At 34.1% G+C, this 20292-nt stretch overlaps 1 protein-coding gene across 7 annotated transcripts in view; it reads left to right on the forward strand.

The window, feature by feature from the left end:
* The window catches only part of GKAP1 (G kinase anchoring protein 1), a 71602-nt gene extending 51521 nt beyond the window's left edge, over positions 1-20081 (forward strand). For 4 of the 7 annotated variants that reach the window (XM_072836768.1, XM_072836750.1, XM_072836739.1 and 1 more), the window contains 5 exons: positions 9902-9999; positions 13478-13541; positions 16871-16941; positions 17472-17549; positions 19755-20081. In XM_072836768.1, coding sequence (XP_072692869.1) covers positions 9902-9999; positions 13478-13541; positions 16871-16941; positions 17472-17549; positions 19755-19802 — 359 coding nt within the window. In that variant the 3' untranslated portion in view covers positions 19803-20081. Of the gene's footprint in view, positions 1-9897; positions 10000-13477; positions 13542-16870; positions 16942-17471; positions 17550-19754 lie in introns of all 7 variants that reach the window. The other 3 variants (XM_072836790.1, XM_072836779.1, XM_072836795.1) reach the window with 1 other exon arrangement.
* The last annotated feature ends 211 nt before the right edge of the window (positions 20082-20292 follow it).

The following is a 20292-nucleotide window of genomic DNA, read 5'->3' on the forward strand; positions in this document are numbered from 1 at the left end:
TTAGTGATCTAATAAAACCAAAGCAACAGAGCAATATAGAACAACAATCTTTGAAATCAACCAAGCCAAATAATACAAAATACAGTTTCTGTAGCTTATCAGCAGTGCTACACTGGGATTACGTGCCTCTCATGTATTTTTATTAAGAGTTGCAATTAATTAGCAGGTAAGATTTAAAGTTTTTATCAGAGCATGTTGTATATTGTACCCATTTAATATATAATTATTTTTGTACAGGGTAGGAAAAGGTGTGTCCAAAAAAGGATATACTGGTAAAGTGCCATAGTAATTTTCAGGAATGGAGATCAGAGATGTTTTAGGAAAAAATGGCTTTTGAACTGGAATGTAAAAAACAGTAGAATTTGAATATGCACAGGTGAAGGAGAAGAAACTATAATGCCAGGAATAAAAGTATGGAGGCAGGGAAGTATAAACCAGTTTAATTAAACAGAAGGATCTTTGAGGAGTGTAGTTTAGATGTGGTAAGGTGGGTCAGAAAAGATTGTGGAGGATTTAAAGACCTGGTTTACGGTTTAGTCAGTAGCCAGTAAGGAATTCTTTAGGGTTTTTGAGCAGAGAACAAAATTTTGTGTAATAATTTCACTGCAGTGCCTAGAAGAAAACTGAATGAAGTTAAAGACTAGTGTTAGGAACTAGCCAGTGCTCACTTATTAAGGGTATAGAACAACAGAAGCATGCCACTAGTGGTATAGGATAAATTCGTATAACCATTTTGGAAAACAATTTGGTATTAATTTTTATTTATTTATTTGTTTATTTTTGTGGTAAAGATGCAACATTATTTTTTCAGCTTTATTAAGGTATAATTGAGATATAAAATTGTAAGATATTTAAAATGCACATCATAAAAAGTAAATAAAAAGCACATCATGATGATTTGATATACATTAACATTGTGAAATGTTTCTTCCCATCTAGTTAATTAATGCATTTATCACCTCACATATTTATCTTTTTCTTTTTAGAACATTTAAGTTCTAGCATCTTAAAACATCAATTATACAATACAGTGTTATCAACTATAGTTACCATGTTCTATGTTAGATTCTCCGACCTTATTCAACTTAGAGTGAAAGTTTAGACCATTTTACCAGACTCTCCTTTGTTCCTCTTTCCCCCAGACCCTAGCAAACAGTATTAACTTTTCAAGTTGAAAATGATGGACAGACCATATGTTCTAGAAATTCTATACTAGGGGATCCCTGGGTGGCTCAGTGGTTTAGCGCCTGCCTTCGGCCCACGGCGTGATCCTGGAGTCCCAGGATCAAGTCCCACATCAGCTTCCCTGCATGGAGCTGCTCCTCCCTCTACCTGTGTCTGCCTCTCTCTCTCTTTCATGAATAAATAAATAAAATCTTAAAAAAAAATTCTACACTAGATTAAACCCTGGAGACATGTTCAAGAAGAATATTCAAAACTCAATTCATAATAAAATCAATAGGAGAAATGAAAACTACACTTACATGTAGCAACATGGATGAATATCAAAAACATAATATTTAATTAAAAAAGCAAGTCACCAAATAATAGTTTGATGCCATTTATATATATTTCAAAAAAACAGTAAATTTAAGGTATATATATGCAGTAAAAGACTAACAAAGGAAGAGAAGACAATACAAAATTCATAATAGGGGATATCCTCATGTGGGAAGGGAAGGGATAGGATTGGGAAAAGGCACAGGGAAGATGCCAAAATTTTGGTATTTTTCAAATTCTTTTTTTTTTTTTTTTTATTTATGATAGTCACAGAGAGAGAAAGAGAGAGAGGCAGAGACATAGGCAGAGGGAGAAGCAGGCTCCATGCACCGGGAGCCCGATGTGGGATTCCATCCCGGGTCTCCAGGATCGCGCCCTGGGCCAAAGGCAGGCGCCAAACCGCTGCGCCACCCAGGGATCCCCCCCGGTATTTTTCAAATTCTTAATCTATTGGGTTATTTTCTTTTTACCTCATGTGTGTCATTATATATTTCTATTGCATATGCAAAATTTTTCATAATTAAAAAAATTAACGATTTTCTCATAGTGTATCATTGAGTATAATAGGGAAAAGAAAAAATTGAGACCATTTAAAAAAAAATACTTCTCTCTTCCCTCTCTCCATAGTACTCCTTCCTCAAGGAAAAAAAGCTCTTCTTTTGCCAGTGTTAAAATCCTCTTTTACTGCACATTAATACACCCAGGAATTTTTAAAGGTGAAAAATAAATCAACTCTAATTCACCCATTCTTAACATGTGGTTTCATTTTTGAATATTGCTTTTCTGGGAAAATACCATGTGCATGGGTATTTAAAAATAATTGTAACAAAAAAAATAATTGTCACAATAAGGAATACAGTTTTATAGCCCCTTTTGTAAACCATGCATTATATTGTCAAATCAATACAGTGTTATTCACTTGGTCATTCATTGCCTATTATTGAATATTTAGATTGTTTAGAATTGGTCACTTGATACTCATGGAACTTCTTCCTATGTTTAATATTTTTGATAAATTATTTTCTTGAAATTCTTTTTTTTTTTATTTTGTTTTTTTAAAGCAATTTCTATCCAACTTAGGACTTGAACCCATAACCCTGACATCAAGATTTGCATGCTCCATCAACTGAGCCAGCCAGGTACCCCTCCTTGAAATAAAATTATTTATTTATTTTTATTTTTTTTAAAAGATTTTATTTATTTATTCCTGAAAGACAGAAACAGAGGCAGAGACATAGGCAGAGGGAGAAGCAGACTCCCTGCAGGGAGCCTGATGTGGGATGCAATCCCAGGACCCTGGGATCACAGTCTGAGCCAAAGGCAGACGCTCAACTGGAGCCACCCAGGTGCCCCGAAATAAAATTTTTTCAAAGATTTATTTATTTGAGAGAGAGAACAAGTGGGGGGAGGAGCAGCAGAAGAGAGAAGAGAGAATCTAAACAGACTCCCTGCTGAATGCAGAGCCTGACATGGGCCTTGATCCCAGAACCTCAAGATCATGACCTGAGCCACTATCAAGAGTCATACACTTAACTGGCTAAGCCATCCAAGTATGCCTTGAAAAAATTCTTACAGTAATTGAATCAAAGGATATAAACATCTTCATATCAACATTGTCTTTTAGAAGCAGGGTATGAGCTTACTCAATTGTCCACAACCTCACTGGCATTGGATAGATCAGCCACTCCTGATTTTGCAGACTTCGTTGTCCTTGTGTATCTTTCTCTTTTGCTCTATTCTCACCTAGTCCAAACTCCTGCGCATCATGTACTCCAAACCAAGCATTTGCCTTGACTTTCGTCATTTCGGTTTTTGGTTCTGTCATTTTATCCAGATATCCAAACTCTCAACTTCCTTTTTCACTTTTCTGTTTTTGAAGGTTTGGGAGTTTTTAATTGTTGAAATAGTTCTTAAATCTATCTTCTCTTCCATTTTCATGAGCACTTTTCTAATTGAGAACCTCATTATCTTCTAATGGTATTATTTCAGTAATTTTTAACAATTCTTTTTGCCTCCTGCCTTCTAATACTAGTACTAATTTCTCCTATACAGGGCTACCAGATGACTTTTTAAAAAGTATGACTTCCACCATGCCACCCTAATACTTTAAACTTCAGTGTCTGTTGAATCAAGTACAATACCTTGGACCTGATATGTAAAATCTTCAGGCTGTGCTTTTCAAACTGAGAGTTCCACCGCATTTAACTGGTCCATAAATTAATTTAGTAGATTTATAGATAGATAGTAGAAAAATACAGTAGATAATAGAAAAAAAAGATGTCAAGAGTATATGACCTCTACCTATTCATATTTTACGAAATTTGTTTCCATGTGTATATATATATACACATACACGACATATACAACATAAGTACATACATGTACACTGATGTGTGTGTTCTGAGTCATGATCTAAAACATTCCTTAATGTAGATGACTGTCAAATAAGTATGGTTTTTTCGCAACGGGTCTGCCGCCAGAACACAGGTGTCGTGAAAACCACCGCTAAACCTAAACCAAAATGGGAAAGGAAAAGACTCACATCAACATCGTCGTCATTGGACACGTATATTCAGGCAAGTCTACCACTACTAGACATCTGATCTACAAATGTGGTGGGATCGACAAAAGAACTATTGAAAAATTTGAGAAGGAGGCTGCTAGGATGGGAAAAGGCTCCTTCAAGTATGCCTGGCTCTTGGATAAACTGAAAGCTGAACATGAACGTGGTATCACCATTGATATCTCCCTGTGGAAATTCGAGATCAGCAAGTATTATGTGACCATCATTGATGCCCCAGGACACAGAGACTTTATCAAAAACATGATTACAGGCACATCTCAGGCTGACTGTGCTGTCCTGATTGTTGCTGCTGGTGTTGGTGAATTTGAAGCAGGTATCTCTAAGAATGGGCAGACCCGTGAGCATGCCCTTCTGGCTTACACACTGGGTGTAAAACAACGAATTGTTGGTGTTAACAAAATGGATTCCACTGAACCACCCTACATCCAGAAGAGATACGAGGAAATCGTTAAGGAAGTCAGCACCTACATTAAGAAAATTGGCTACAACCCTGACACAGTAGCATTTGTGCCAATTTCTGGTTGAAATGGTGACAATGTGCTGGAGCCGAGTGCTAACATGCCTTGGTTCAAGGGATGGAAAGTCACCCGTAAAGATGGGAATGCCAGTGGAACCACACTGCTTGAAGCTCTGGATTGCATTCTGCCACCAACTCATCCAACTGATAAGCCCTTGTGTCTGCCTCTCCAGGACGTCTACAAAATTGGTGGTATTGGTACTGTCCCAGCAGGTCGAGTGGAGACTGGTATTCTTAAGCCTGGCATGGTGGTCACCTTTGCTCCAGTCAATGTTACAACTGAAGTAAAGTGTGTTAAAATGCACCATGAAGCTTTGAGTGAGGCTCTTCCTGGGGACAACGTGGGCTTCAATGTCAAGAACGTATCAAAGATGTTTGTCGTGGTAACGTGGCTGGTGACAGCAAAAATGACCCACCAATGGAAGCAGCTGGCTTCACGGCTCAGGTGATTATCCTGAACCATCCAGGCCAAATCAGTGCTGGATATGCACCTGTGCTGGATTGTCACACAGCTCACATTGCTTGCAAGTTTGCTGAGCTGAAGGAAAAGATAGATCGTCGTTCTGGAAAAAAGCTGGAAGATGGTCCCAAGTTCTTGAAATCTGGGGATGCTGCCTTTGTTGATATGGTTCCTGGCAAACCTATGTGTGTTGAGAGCTTCTCTATCCTCCTCTGGGCCATTTTGGGTGTTGTGGGTGTCATCAAAGCAGTAGACAAGAAGGCAGCTGGAGCTGGCAAAGTCACCAAGTCTGCCCAGAACGCTCAGAAGGCTAAATTAATATTATTCCTAATACCTGCCACCCATGTCTTAATCAATGGTGGAAGGACGGTCTCAGAACTGTTTGTGTCAATTGGCCATTTAAGTTTAATAGTAAAAGACTGGTTAATGATAACAATGCATCGTAAAACCTTCAGAAGGAAAGGAGAATGTTTTGTGGACCATTTGTTTTGTTTTGTTTGTGTGTGTGGCAGTTTTAAGTTATTAGTTTTTAAAAGCAGTACTTTTTAATGGAAACAACTTGACCAAAAATCTGTCACAGAATTTTGAGACCCATTAAAACAAAAGTTTAATGAGAAAAAAAAAACAAGTATGAAAACATTGTTCTATGGTGTAGTTTCAGCCTAATTAACTTCAGCTATATTTTCCCAGATTTTCTCATAGCTAGAGCAAAGCCCTACTATCACCGAAAGCTTGGTCCTCCCTGGCTTTGCCCAAGGTTCATGTCACTTGCCATCTTCTCCCTGAAGCTTTCTCTCACTACCCCCACCCCAAACACCAAACACAGAAAATCTGGATATGATCTTTCCTTTTTTTTACCCCACAGCAATTTTTTCTTTTCCTTTTTTTTTTAAGATTTTATTTATTTGACAGAGAATAAGCAGAGGGCATGCAAATGGAGAGGGAGAGGCAGGCGCTCTGCTGAGCAGGGAGCCTGATGCAGGGCCCGATACTGGGACTCCAGGATCATGACCTGAGCCAAAGGCAGGCACTTAACCAAATGAGCCACCCAGACACTTTGCATTTTGTTTTTCTTATGGCACATTTTATGCGGCACATTTTTATTATCATTCTTAACAGACTACAGATCCTTTGTGGACATGGACTTTATCTTGTACATCCTTGTATCCTTATTTTAGTATAATATTTTCTACTTAGAAGATAATTTTAAAATTTATTAATTGAAATGTAAAACCTTATAAAAATGAATGCACATTAAAACTATGATTTTCTGTCTTTAAAAAAGTGATCTTTGTTGGTTTTTAAAAAATGATTGCTTTAGAGAGAGAGAGAGAGTGGATGAGCTGGGGGGAAGAACAGAAAGAGAGAGAGAATCTCCAGCAGACTCGCTACTGCAGGTGGAAGCCAACCCAGGGCTCAATCTCAGGACCTGGGGATCATGACCTGAGCTGAAACCAAGAGTTGGACACTTAACCAACTGAGACGAGTCATCTTTTTAAAGAAATTTTAGAAACTACTGATAAATGGATTAATGATAAGGCAAAAATTAATATTTGAGGGCTTTACTATATATTTGCCAGATACTATGTTAAGTACTTAAAATGGTTATTTCATTTAATTTGCACAATTAACTATGAAGTTGGTAGATATCCCCAGTTTGTAGATGCAGCGGGGGGAAAAAATGACCTTAATTTTATTCACCTGGAGAAAACTAGTGATAGTTTGTTTTGGTCCAACTTTTCTATGGATGTATACTTTTTTTTTTTCCTCTCTAAAAATGTAGAAACTGTTATATGGACCACACCACTTTTTACTTAAATAGAGATGGTCACCATTTTGGGTTATTAAGTAATAATTCTTATACATTAAATAATTGAATTTTTAATAACTCAATTGCTTTCAGTTATCCCACACTGAGAAAAAATATTTTATTTTTATTTATTTATTTTTTTTAAATTTTTATTTATTTATGATAGTTACAGAGAGAGAGAGAGGCAGAGACACAGGCAGAGAGAGGGAGAAGCAAGCTCCATGCACCGGGAGCCCGACGTGGGACTCGATCCCGGGTCTCCGGGATCACACCCTGGGCCAAAGGCAGGCGCCAAACCGCTGCGCCACCCAGGGATCCCGAAAAAAAATATTTTAAATGTGCCAGTTTGAGATTACATTTCTTTGCTTACTACTAAGATTGTATACTTTCTCATGTTTATTGGTTATATGCCTGTCATATGATTGTGACTGTTTTTTTCAGTCGTATTAAATAAGATAAAAACAGAGAGGGAGGCAAACGATAAGAGTCTCATTTACCTTTCAATTCTCTTAGGGTATTTTTGGAGATTTTTCATCAAGTTAAATGTATCAGTCTTTTCCTTTTAGTTTCCTCCATTTAGTATTATGTTCAGAAGGGCTTTCTTACTCAAAAGATGATATGATACTCTTCTTCATCTAGATTTTATTTTAATGCTTCTTTTTCCATTTTTTTTCAAAATTAGAATAGTATGTTATTCAATGATTCTATACTTAGTACAAAACAATTTTGATAAAAGGAAATTTTTAAACAATAAAGTGAAATTTCCGTCTCACAAAAATAAATCTTCTAAGAGTAAATTCTTAGTCTATGTTCTTCCAGAATTTTTTTTGCATATAGTGTCATAATATTGAGACCTTGTGAATATATTTTATAGTTCTGTATCATTTTTAGTAATTTCAGAGTTTTCAGTTTTATAAACTTACTATACATTTAGGCTATATTCTATTGGTGGGCATTTAAATTTGATGTCTAGTTTTTTGTAATAAATCTGCAATGAATACTTCTAGATATTCCTCCCTACCTGACTTATCTAGGTAAGGTAGATTCCTAGAAGTGAAATTCTTGGGCCTAATATTATGTATATTTCTAATCTGGATCCACCCCCCTATTTGCTTAAACTAGAATCTTGAAAGTGCCCATCATCCTCACCTGCCACATTCAACTGCTAATAAAATACTGTAGATTCTGCTCCCAAATAATTTCTTATACATTTCTCTCCATCTGCACTGCTTCTGATCTCAGTCATAATCTTCTCTGATGTGGGCTTGCAGTAGCAGTTAAAGATTTTGCACTTCTGTTACCCACTCTGATCCATTTTCCACAGCAGCCAAAGTGATCTCTTAAAAACATAAATGTAACATAAGCAGAAATCTGATAGTCCTGCTCAAATTCCTTCACTGGTTCACGAAGCCCTTCAGGATCAGGCCTCTGTCTTATATTATCTACCCCCTCACTGAATTCCAACCATGTTGGCTTCTTTTTTCCTTCAGATTCTCTAGGCTCCTTCCTGCCTTGAGGTCTTTAAATATACTGTTCTGTCTACTTGGAAATCTCTTACCTCCACTTTTTGCTTAACCAGTTCTTTCTCATCACTCAAAGTTCATCATAAAAGTCACTACCTTAGAGAGAGTTTCCCTGATCCACAAGGGAACAATCCACATTATTCCCCTTATAACACTATGCTTCTTTTCTTCGTAGCTTAAACTGCACTTTCTTATTGCAGCATTTATGTTTCTATCTGCCTCCTCTCCCAGACAAGTCCCAGGAGAGCAGGAGTCTTTTTAGTTTTCTTCATTGTAGTACCTGTAGCACCTGGTAGGTAGGTACGTGCTCAGAGAATATCTTTAGAATAAGTTAATGTTGCCACATCACTCATTAGATAAAGGGAACCGATTTATACTCTTACATAACTTTGAGATTTTTTTGCATTTAAATTTGTCTGGGTAGGTGGTGCAAGAAGGCAGGGATTTTCTTAACTTGATTTTTTTCTCCCAGTTAGCCACTTATCCAGTAACCTACATTTATTCTATAATTCAGCCTTTTCTCACTTCTTTAAAAATACCATAATTATATTACAATAAATTTGTATATCTGGACTTTCTTTTCTGGTACACTGCACTGTCAGACCAGGTGTTGTAGTTATTTTTGTTGTGTGGTGTGCCGTTATTTGGTAGGCAAATTCTTCTTTATTGCATTAACTTTTTGTTTCTGTCCTTTGTTCTCCCAGATGACGTTTTGACTGGAATTTCAATGGAATTTTATTGAAATAATATTTAGTCTTCCCATCTACATCCTTTGTCCCATGTCCTTTTCAATATTTTATAATTTTCTTTGTAGATCCTAAACATTTCTGAATTTTATTTTTAGGGATATTTTTTATAACTACTGGGGGAAATGGTTTTTCTAGTTCTATTTTCTACCTGCAAATGCTGTACAGAGAAAATTTATTTTTGGGTTTTGTTATTATTTATTATATTTTATAATTATAAAACAATTTTAAATTATAAAATAATTATAAATTATAAAATAAATGTGAAATGATTTATTTTTTCTAAGTTTTCAGTTCTTTTGGGTTTCAAAGATAGACTAATAACTTGTAACAGAGCACTTTTAATGTGTTTATTTCAGTATAGAAAAATTTCAAAGCTCTGATATTATTCTGTTGTGTTTGTAGTTTGAGATTAATCATAAATATCTTACTTTTACTGTAATAATTACAATTATATAATTGAGTAGAGTTGGAAATGTAATAAACAGTTTAAGGTTGCTTTAGAAAATGGATTAAAATCAGGAAAATCAGGATTTTTTTCCTCTTAAGCTTTTCACAAAGGAATATTATAAACCAGAATTGTTAGAAATTGGTTTTTCTTTTTTTTTTTTTTAAGATTTTTATTTTTAAGTAATCACTACACCCAACGTGAGGCTCACACTCACAACCCTGAGATCAAGGGTCGCATGCTGTACTGACTGAGCCAGCCAGGCGTCCCAGGATATCTTAGTTCTAAAATAGTGTTTTTCTCCCACAGGAAGTAGTTCTGAAAGATGGAAGAATTGAAAGACTAAAGTTGGAACTTGAAAGGAAAGATGCTGAAATCCAGAAGCTGAAAAATGTGATCACTCAGTGGGAGGTTTGTAATTATTTACTGTTGTAAACTAAAATAATCCTATAAAATTATACTTTTCTGTTGTTCTTATATGTAAATATGTATAATATTTGATTAATAGAAATAGTATTTCTGCTGTTAGGTTTTTAGACTTTCATTAATGATAAATAATCTGACAATATGATTTTTTATCGTGAAATATGTATAACATTAAATTTGCCATTTTAATCATTTTTAAGTTATAATTAATTGGTATTAATTACCTTCAGTGTTGTGTAGTTATCACCACTATTTCCAGAACTTTTTTTATCATCCCAAATTCTGTACCCATTAAATAACTTCTATTTCCCTTTTCTTGCAGCCGCTCATAATCTCTAATCCCAGTGAATTTGCTTTATTCTAGATACTTCATATAAGTGGAATCACATAATATTTGTCTTTGTGTGTCTGGTTTATTTCACTTAGCATAACGTTTTCAAGTTTCATCCATGTTTTTGCATGTATCAGAATTTCTTTTTATGGCTGAGTAATAGTCCATTGTGTGTGTTATATATATATATATATATACACACACACACCATGTTTTGTTTGTTCTGTTCTGTTTATGGACACTTGTGTTGTTTCCCCTATATCCCTGTTGTGAATATTGCTGCCATGAACATTAGTGTACAAGTATCTGAGTCCCTGCTTTCAGTTCTTTTGGATATATACCTAAGAGTGGAATTGCTAGATCATATTTGACTTCTGGAGAAACTGCCATACTGTTTTCCATAGCACCTGCACCATTTTCCATTCCCATCATCATTACACAAGTATTCCAGTTTCTTTCCATTGTCGCCAACATTTGTTATTTATACTTTTTTTAAGCCACAAACCTGTGTTACTTTTTTACTTACTTCCTGCTAAAACCTGTTTGGACTGTATCCACCCATCTCCCTTAGTTTTATTTTGTGATTTATATTTTCCTTTTCTTTCATTGGGCACAACAAAGATAAAGAAGATGATGTTGCATGTGTGTGTGCGTGTGTGTGTGTGTGTGTATGATGGAATATTATTCAGCCATAAAAAGAATGAAGTCTTGCCATTTGCAACAACATGGATGGAACTAGAGAGTATTATGCTAAGTGAAAAAAGTCAGAGAAAGACAAACATCATATGATCTCACTCATGAGTGGAATTTAAGAAACAAAACAGAGAAACAAACAAAAAAAAGAAACCGAGAGACAAACTCTTTAACTATAGAGAAAAAACTGATTGTTACCAGAGAGAGGAGATTGTGGGGGGTGGGAGAGTAGATGATGGGGATTAAAGAACACACTTATCATGATAAAAAAAAAATAGAATTAAATAAATGCAAAGCTTCATAAACTATAGGCAGAAAAACCACTGGATTGATGCTAAATGAATATACATTTCAATTCCTATCTAAAAACTCAGCCTAAGTAATATTTATAAGATAATATGTGTATATATATACATATATACAAATATATATATATATGCACGCATGAGGCGTGGAGTGAAGATAGTGTAGTAAAACAAGGGACAGGTATTAAATGTAAGAGTAATAAAAAAAAAACAAAAAAACAAAAAAAAATAAATGTAAGAGTAAGAGCACATTTTGAACAGGTCTGGGCAGTGGGGACTAATATCCCATTTTGTATTTACTGAGTTTGAAATGGCTGTAGATACAGGCATAGATATTCAGGATGCAGCTGAACTCACAACATACATATCATTTAAGTGCTCTCTTTTTTGTGAAATTAAAAATACTAATAAGGGAACTGTAATGTTTCATTTATGCTCTTATAAATTACATGGCATTGGGGATCCCTGGATGGCTCAGCGATTTAGCGCCTGCCTTTGGCCCAGGGCGTGATCCTGGAGTCCCCAGATCGAGTCCCGCATCCGGCTCCCTGCATGGAGCCTGCTTCTCCCTCTGCCTGTGTTTCTGCCCCTCTCTCTCTCTGTCTATCATGAATAAATAAATTTTTTAAAAAATCTTTAAAAAATAAAAAAAAATTACATGGCCTTAGTATGTTATACATTTTGTTTTTATAGATAAATTTACTGTTCAGGGTTGTATATATAAAACTACTATTTTTATGGGCAACATAATGATTTTTTGTGGATAATTTTGCTCATTTGCAATTTTTGCATTATGAGCTGACTTTAGACCCAAAGGTTGCTATTAAAGGTGTGTCTGTGTACACTGATCTGTACCTTGGACAAAAGACTTGAACTGGAGAAAGTTTGACAAGATAATAACATTGATTGAGGCCCTGAGAGAAAATTTAGATATCATAGTGGAGATATTTCTGTATTCATAGTGAATATACTTGTAATTGACTGTGTGTGTTTTTCTGCCTCATATTTTTGTGTCCATCTGACTTACCTTTCTCATTCATTCTTAAGCTGCTCAGAAGTTCTGTTCCCTTTACATTTACGTGGTGCTTGCTTCTTTTCAGGGTATTGTCTGCAGTATTACCAAATATCATTACTAATTTATTATCAGCAATTTACTGGATAGAGTATTTAGTAAAAGCCATATTTATTGGACTTCATTTAAAATACATTAAATATGTTATACAAGAAAGAATTTTGAATCAGTAAATTTGGTACTTATCAGCGTAAATGTTAGGAGTAGAAATGACAAGTTTGTTATAGTGATCGATTTCCTCTGTTCTTTTGTTTTTCCACAATGTATTAAGTGTATTGTTTTCTCCAATGTATTAATATATTAAATATTTATAAATAATTAAGTCTGTTTAAGATATGTTGAAGGGAAAATTCCTTGGAATAAAGACGTTAATGCAGAACATAATTTCTCTTGTTCATAAGTATATAATTGTGTCATTTATGTAGTAGAAAAAGCTAAGTCATTTGGAAAAAGAAATTGAGAAAAATGAAAGATACTCTAGTAAATAATTAATTCATATCAACTAAAAGTTACTTTAATAACATATAGTTAATGAAATAATGAGAGGTTAATAAAGTCTTAAATGAGCAGACATAGTACTGTGCTATATAGTTCTGTAACTACAGTGTGTATGTACCTAGGCACTGTCAGTAGTTAGTAGCCTACAGTTGGACAATGGCAGATAAAGAACAGATACAGAAAGTTCTAGTATAGTACAGGATGGTCTTGGTCTAGAGCTGTGAATTACCATTCTTTGTTTTCATCTAATTGTTTTGAATTGTGTAAGGGTTTTGTTTAAGGAAAAAAAAAAGAGAAAAACTTAAAGAAATTTTAGTATTATCCTGAATTTTCTCCAGTTTTATCCCTTATTTTTCAGTTACCTATAATATTAATTTCTGTTATTGTATCAGGGAATTAATTTAGGAGTAGACAGTTCTGAATACATTGTCCTCCATTCTGTTTCTTTCAAAAGTAATTTCTGTCTTTTAGCAAGCCTAGAATTCATAGCTCCATAAATTCTTAGTAAATTGTTAATTATATCATTTACTTTAAAAAACTAAATCTTTTTTCTTTGACTACTAGGCAAAGTATAAAGAAGTAAAGGCAAGAAATGCACAGTTACTGAAAATGCTTCAGGAAGGTGAAAGTAAGTGATTTGTGTGTTTTTAGAATTAAGAGTTAAACTTAAAAATATCTGAAGATAATTTTTCAAGATATGTGAATAACTCAACAACATAAAGAATTTTCCCAGAGTGATTCAAGTTGAATTTTTGCTGATAATTTTATTATTATAAGTCATTCTTATAGCACCTTAGCATAATAATACAAGTTTCCAACTATTCAGGTAAGAGGAAATTTGAAATTTCAATTCTTATAAAGTATTGGACTACATTTAGCAGGAAAACAATAGACCTTGCTTTAAGATTCTCTTTTTAAAAATTAGAGTAGAATGCCTGTCATCATTTTAGGTTTTCTTTTTTCCCTTTCCCCCCCAATCTTTTTTAAAAATCTCATTTATTTATTTTAAAGCGAGAGAGAGAGTGTGTGTATGCACCTGCGAACAGGAGGAAGAGCAGAGGGAGAGAGACAGGCAGACTTTGTGCTGAGCACGGAGCTGGACATGGGGCTCAGTCTCACAACCCTGAGATGATGAGCTGAACTGAAACCAAGAGTTAGATGCTTAACTGACTGAACCACCCAGGCACCCCTCTCCAACTCTTTATACTTTTGTGGCCACTCTAAACTTTGGCAGTAGTTCACCAGCAGGAAGCTAAGAAAATCCATCAAAAATGATTAGAGATAATCAGATTAGTAAAGTAGATGTTGAATGAAGACCCTCCACAACATCAGTTGCATTCCTGATTATGCGTGAAGCTCATGGAAAGGAAACTATAAATCATAAAAGACACATAGGAAGACCTGAATAAGAGAAAATCTTCTGAATAGACAAAATTAAGTTTAATAAACAGTTTTCTGTTAATAAGTATCAATGATATCCCAAATAGCTCTCTTGTGAGTACTCTAGTGTTCAAGAAGTTGTGAAACTCACCTTAAAGAATAAACAAGAAACCAAAATTGAAGATACTGAGAGTGGAATTGTCCAATCAAAACTTAAACTATATTTAAAAAGTTACCAAAACAATATGAATAAAACCAGGAGTCATGTTCAGTTGAACAGAATATACAGTGTTGAAATAGATTTAAACTTACTGTTTTAAAACTTCACTATTTTTTATAATTAACTTACACAGCTTAACTATGATGAAATAGAAGTTAAAAAATAATGGAGAAAGGCATTATTTGGACAATTAGATATGAACATTCTGAGATTAATTTAGATCTGTGCATGTTACTGAGTTCCACGTGGATTATTTAATGAACAAAAGTATAAAAATAAAATAATTATTTACAAGCTACACTTCTAAAAGAAGAAATTAGAAGTATCATTGGACATTGGATGCATGATTTTTAAATATTTAAAAACAAAGTAATATTCCTATTTTGGGAAACATTTGTGAAAAATGAGAAAGTTAACTGATAAATGTTTTCTCTCAAAAATACATTTTAAAATGGCTACCATTAACATTAAATAACATCAGTTATTTAATTAAATAACATCAGTTTCCATACTCTATACTATTAAAAAATGCAAGTAGGGGTGCCTGGCTGGCTCAGTTGGTAGAGCATGTGACTCTTGATTTTGGAATTGTGAGTTCAAGCCCCATGTTGGGTGTAGAGATTGCTTTAAAAAAATCCAAATAAAAGAATTTTATATAGAACCATCACATGAAAAATGCAGTATGTTAGAGCATATATACTCTTAACATTTATGAGTGAAAATAGCTCCATTATAACATAACACATGTTCCTAAAAATCACCAATTTCTGCAAAAGCACAATTGAAACCACGAGGATTATGGGGAAATGGGGTTAGGAGGATGCAACACTTAAAAATACCATCACAGACACATTAAAAAAAAAGTTGGGACCTAATAAAACAGTAGCACAGTTTCATACATGTTAAAATGGTTGAACACAAATACTGTAATAAATATGGTACTTCATCTAAAAGACAGCCTTAAGTTTGCTTGTGGAAATAGGCTTTAGAGGGTCTACAGGTTGTGCGTTACTGTGAAGTAATGGAAGGATGGAAAGTTGGTGTGGTTCCTAACACTGAACAGAGAGATAGCTGGTAGGTATTTGAGGTAAGTGCATAGGTCCTGTTTTCTGTGTTTGTGAAATTATGCTCAAGCAAATGCAAAATCCGTGTTATGTTCAAGTTTTCCGGTAAAACAGTAATCTCAAATTCATGTTTTCAAAACAAGTATGTTTTTGGAAAACGGACTATAATCGAAATGTTACATAATTACTAAGAATCACTAGTTCTCAGTAGGTGTGCCTAATTCTGGGGAGGAGGATGTAAAAGTTCCCAACTTGAATCTTGAGAGACTATGATTTGATTCTTAACTCAGTGTCTCACCTTACTGCATTAAACTATGAAAGATAAATTTGAATTACAGTGTTCTATTGCTAGAGCTGTGATGATATCATTACTCATATATTTGATCTTTTCCTCCTTCACTAAATTTATTACAATTTTACCTCTTCAGTCTCTCCTACTTTGTTTTCAAAGTTGAGGAGTTAGTTTTTCATGCATTAGCCATTTACCATGGGTTAAAGAAGTTGTTAACCATGTGGAGATTTTTAAAGCTTAGGAGGCCTTGGGGCTGAAATGTAGATAGATCTCTTGCTTCCCTAGAGGGAAAACCTCTAGACAAAGGAACAGTTCTGAAAGACCACAGGTGTATATAATCTTTTATGATCATATGAGCTACATTTATTTGACAGTGCTTTTTTGGTATGAACAGTCAGATAAAAATCTGAATTTTTTGTAGACCTTACAGTACTGCTCACCCTGACAATATAACAAAACAAAACATTCTGCATTGTTTTTAAAATCTTGCTTTAGATTTGCCAAGGTAGGGGTGCCTGGGTGGCTCCATTGGTTAAGCATCTACCTTTGTCTCAGATCAAGATCTCAGGGTCCTGGGGTTGAGCTCAGCGGGGAGTCTACTTCTCCTCACTTTCCCTCTCTGTGCCTGTGCGCTTTCTCTCCCTCTTTCAAATAAATAAAAACATTTTTAAAAAAGCATTAGTCAAAGTATTGGTTTATCCCAATGAGAAATTATATCTTCGTCCTCTTTAGAATAGCTGGAAAAAAATTATCTTTCAAAGTATCTATACAATTAATATTTTAACGCCACAGAAAATGTAAAATTTCCAAGAAAAACTGCTGTAGTAATAATCAGAATTTACCAGTGAAAAAATAAGAGTTATATAGAATTAAGAAACACATGCATTCAGTATAAGGATAATTAATCTGCCCGAATGTACTACTATCTTGGTTCACTAAAATATTGTTCCAGAATTTGAGTGATTGGAAAGATTATACTGCTGTTTTTCCTTTCTTGTCAGTGAAAGATAAAGCAGAAATACTTCTGCAAGTTGATGAATCACAGAGTATCAAGAATGAGCTAACTATACAGGTAAGAAAAACTAGAATATGCAGGACTGGTTTTCTTAAGGTATTATTCTCTGGTCCTAAAACATGAAACTTGATTAAACAAAAATATAGCTCATCAACACTGCGGTAAAGTGAAATAAATTATACATCATTATTATCATGTAATTGCAAATGAATGAAGATTCTGTTAACTGTGCTGAGGGAGGTAGATATGTCCTGAAGAGTAAGGGAAGATGAAATTGTATTTCAGTTGATGCAGACTATGAATATAAAAATAGGAAGGACAGATAGAACTTATCCTATTCAGGGACTTGACTTTCTTCTTCCCATCCTTACTCTGCGTTTTATCTGTCTTTAATATACAACTGAGTAAAATGCCTAACTGAAGTTGTGTGTGTGCTTAGCTGGGGGGGTGGGGGGGTGGGGAGGTGGTTCTTCTCTGATGCCTATTCATCTAGTAGTCACATTCATCATTCTGAGTAAGTGTTAAGAATTAAAAATATTTTTGCCTGAAGAGACAAAGTCTTTTTTAAATTGAATGTTTGGTTTTAGGTGACTTCACTTCATGCTGCATTAGAACAAGAAAGATCTAAAGTGAAAGTATTACAAGCAGAACTAGCCAAATACCAGGTATGCTTTTATAATTTTGAAAGTGTTCTCCTCACAAATAATACATTTCAGAATCGATACTATGTGAGAATAAAGAACTATTTTCTTCAGTCCAAATCTATTCACCAAACATATAATTTTGTTTTTGGTCATATAATTTACACTTTAGAAAATGTTAGGGTTATTCTAAATATTGGTACATACAGCAATAACTAAAGTAAAATCCTTGGTACATGATGTGGCATATGTGCCAGTGAATCATATCGAGGGAAGGTACATAATAGCATTTGTCCTAGTATATAAATTTGATCACTTGGACACAGCAGTTTCTCCCAGATATCTCCATTGTAAAGATATCTTTTCCTCTTTATAATTAATAAATAATGTGAAGTGATACTTTGAGATTGTGTGAATGTTCTTTTCTTTTTACCCAATGGTTTTAGCATCCATTGATGATATTTGTATCGGTTATTATTTTGGTGGTTGCAAAATAGTGATTTTTCTAATTCTATTATTTCTTCTGCATTTACAAGCTGGCATTCAGCATTTTTTTCTGGACGAAGCAGTAAAAAAAAATCAATTCTTTGTTTCAATATATGTGTTTATGTATATGTGTGTACACACACACACACATATATTTGTATGTATGTATGTGTGTCTAAGTCATGATATAAAATGTGTTAATTAATGTGGGGGGTCAGAGTAAAAAACAATTTGAAAGCTACTGCCACTGGTCTGAAGAACATAGAAGTTGTAACAGCCCCAGGTTTGACCTCATCAGTCTAAGAAGGAGAATTCTCTTTGCCTGGGAGACTTTGAAAAGGATTCTTGAATTTTGTGGAGGGTAATTTTTTGTTTGTTTGTTTTTGTTTTTAATCTTGTTGAAAAACAAGGTAAGAGTTCTAAGCTGTGTAACACTGGTACTTATGCATAGTGGGTATCTACTTTGTAGGAAAGTTTTTTTAGTAAATGTATTCGTATTTTCCTGCTACAGGAAATAAATTTTGATTTTAACATATGGCATTACACATCTCAGGTCCCATAAGTATATGAATCTGTGCAAAACTTTTATTTGGTAGGAATGAATAATGGCATTCTTATACTTGATTTTTTTTATAAAAAAGCTTTATGTAGAAATGTTTATAACCACCAAGAGGGATATCAGAAGAAGGATGAAAGCAGCGAAGAGTAGCTGCCAACACTAGTAAATGGGTCTGGATGCCACATGCCCCTTGATAGAACCACCACTTTAAGAAATGTACTTCAACAGACAAATACTAGTTCCCAAACTTGTCTTGACCACAAAAGTGACCAAGAATCACTTGGGAATTTTTTGAGTTACAGATTGTTCAGCCCACTTCTGGTGATCATAAATAGATCCAGGGCAAAGTCTCAACATCAGAATTTTAAAAATATTACCACTTAGGTGATTCTGTTGATCAACTAAGTTTGGGTATCATTGCCATATTTTATAAAAATGGATGAGAAACTATAAAATTACATCAAACCATTATTTATGGTTAAAATGGGAAGTAGAATAGTTAAGGATGATTTTAATTTTATTTTTTGTACCTTTGTATTTTCTGTATTTCTACAATAAGTATTTGCTTTTTAAATCAGAGTCAGGCAGAAAATGTTTTGTTAAAAGTAATAAATGTAAAATACTTATCTTTTAAGCTCCTACCTCTTTCCTTGGCTCAAATCAAATACCATAGATGGAGTTTCATTTGGAGCAAATTAGAGATTCATATATGTATGTCACTGAGCAATATGAAAAGTATACCCTAATTTTCAACCCACTGATGAACAAAATCAGGTTTCTAATGCCATCTAATATGAACAAGACTAACTTGAATTAGAAATAGAATTATTCTAAAAGATAATGAACTGAATTAGCAAATTTGCCAATTATATGAAGTAAATTGTTTTAGTATTGATCGAAAATTATATTTTTTAAAATAGGGAACAGTCCAAATGAGCTCTAAAAAAATACAATATTGATAATCTTACTAACTCTAAATTAATACAACCTGCTTTAACCATTTGTAAAAAAAGAAATAATAACCATGTAAAAATAATTCAGGGGTATGCACATTCAAATTTGCAACAAACTAAAAAAAATTGCTTCTTATTCATATTTAAAAATACTTTGTCTCATTTATTCTTAAAATGAAAATGCCCCCAAAATGGTACTTCCTAAATAATTTGCCTTATTTTTCTTTACAGGGTGGCAGAAAAGGGAAAAGAAACTCTGAATCCGACCAGTGTAGGTGATTCCGTTAGCCTATGAGGTCAACACAAAAATTAAAACTTTCAGGGTTTTGCAAAAATGTATATATTTAATGCTGTGCAACTGCTAAACTATGCAGTTTTTGTTGGAGAAAGTTAAAATGATGAGCTCACTAACAGTCTATAATTTTATGACCTTTTGGCTTAAAGTGGAAAGAAGAAAAATAGAATTCCAGCAGAACTCAATGATTATTGTTTACTATCCATACTTCTTATCACTTTAGTTTTTCATCAGTCAATAAAATTAATTTACTCTTCCATTAATATGTTTGATTTTCTAAAATTTCAGTAGCAGTGTGAAAGTATGATTAATTAATTGGATTGTTTACATACAGTGAATATTTACTCAGCACTTTCTGCATGCTAAACCCTACAGGACCTGCAAAATGAATGAACACTGGTGGATACCCTCAAGTAGCTTACGCTCAGAGGACTTAGAAATGGAGGTGTAAAGACAACAGCAAAAATAATTACC

The sequence above is a fragment of the Canis lupus genome, chromosome 1 (genome assembly GCF_048164855.1).
Source record: "Canis lupus baileyi chromosome 1, mCanLup2.hap1, whole genome shotgun sequence".
Taxonomy (NCBI): domain Eukaryota; kingdom Metazoa; phylum Chordata; class Mammalia; order Carnivora; family Canidae; genus Canis; species Canis lupus.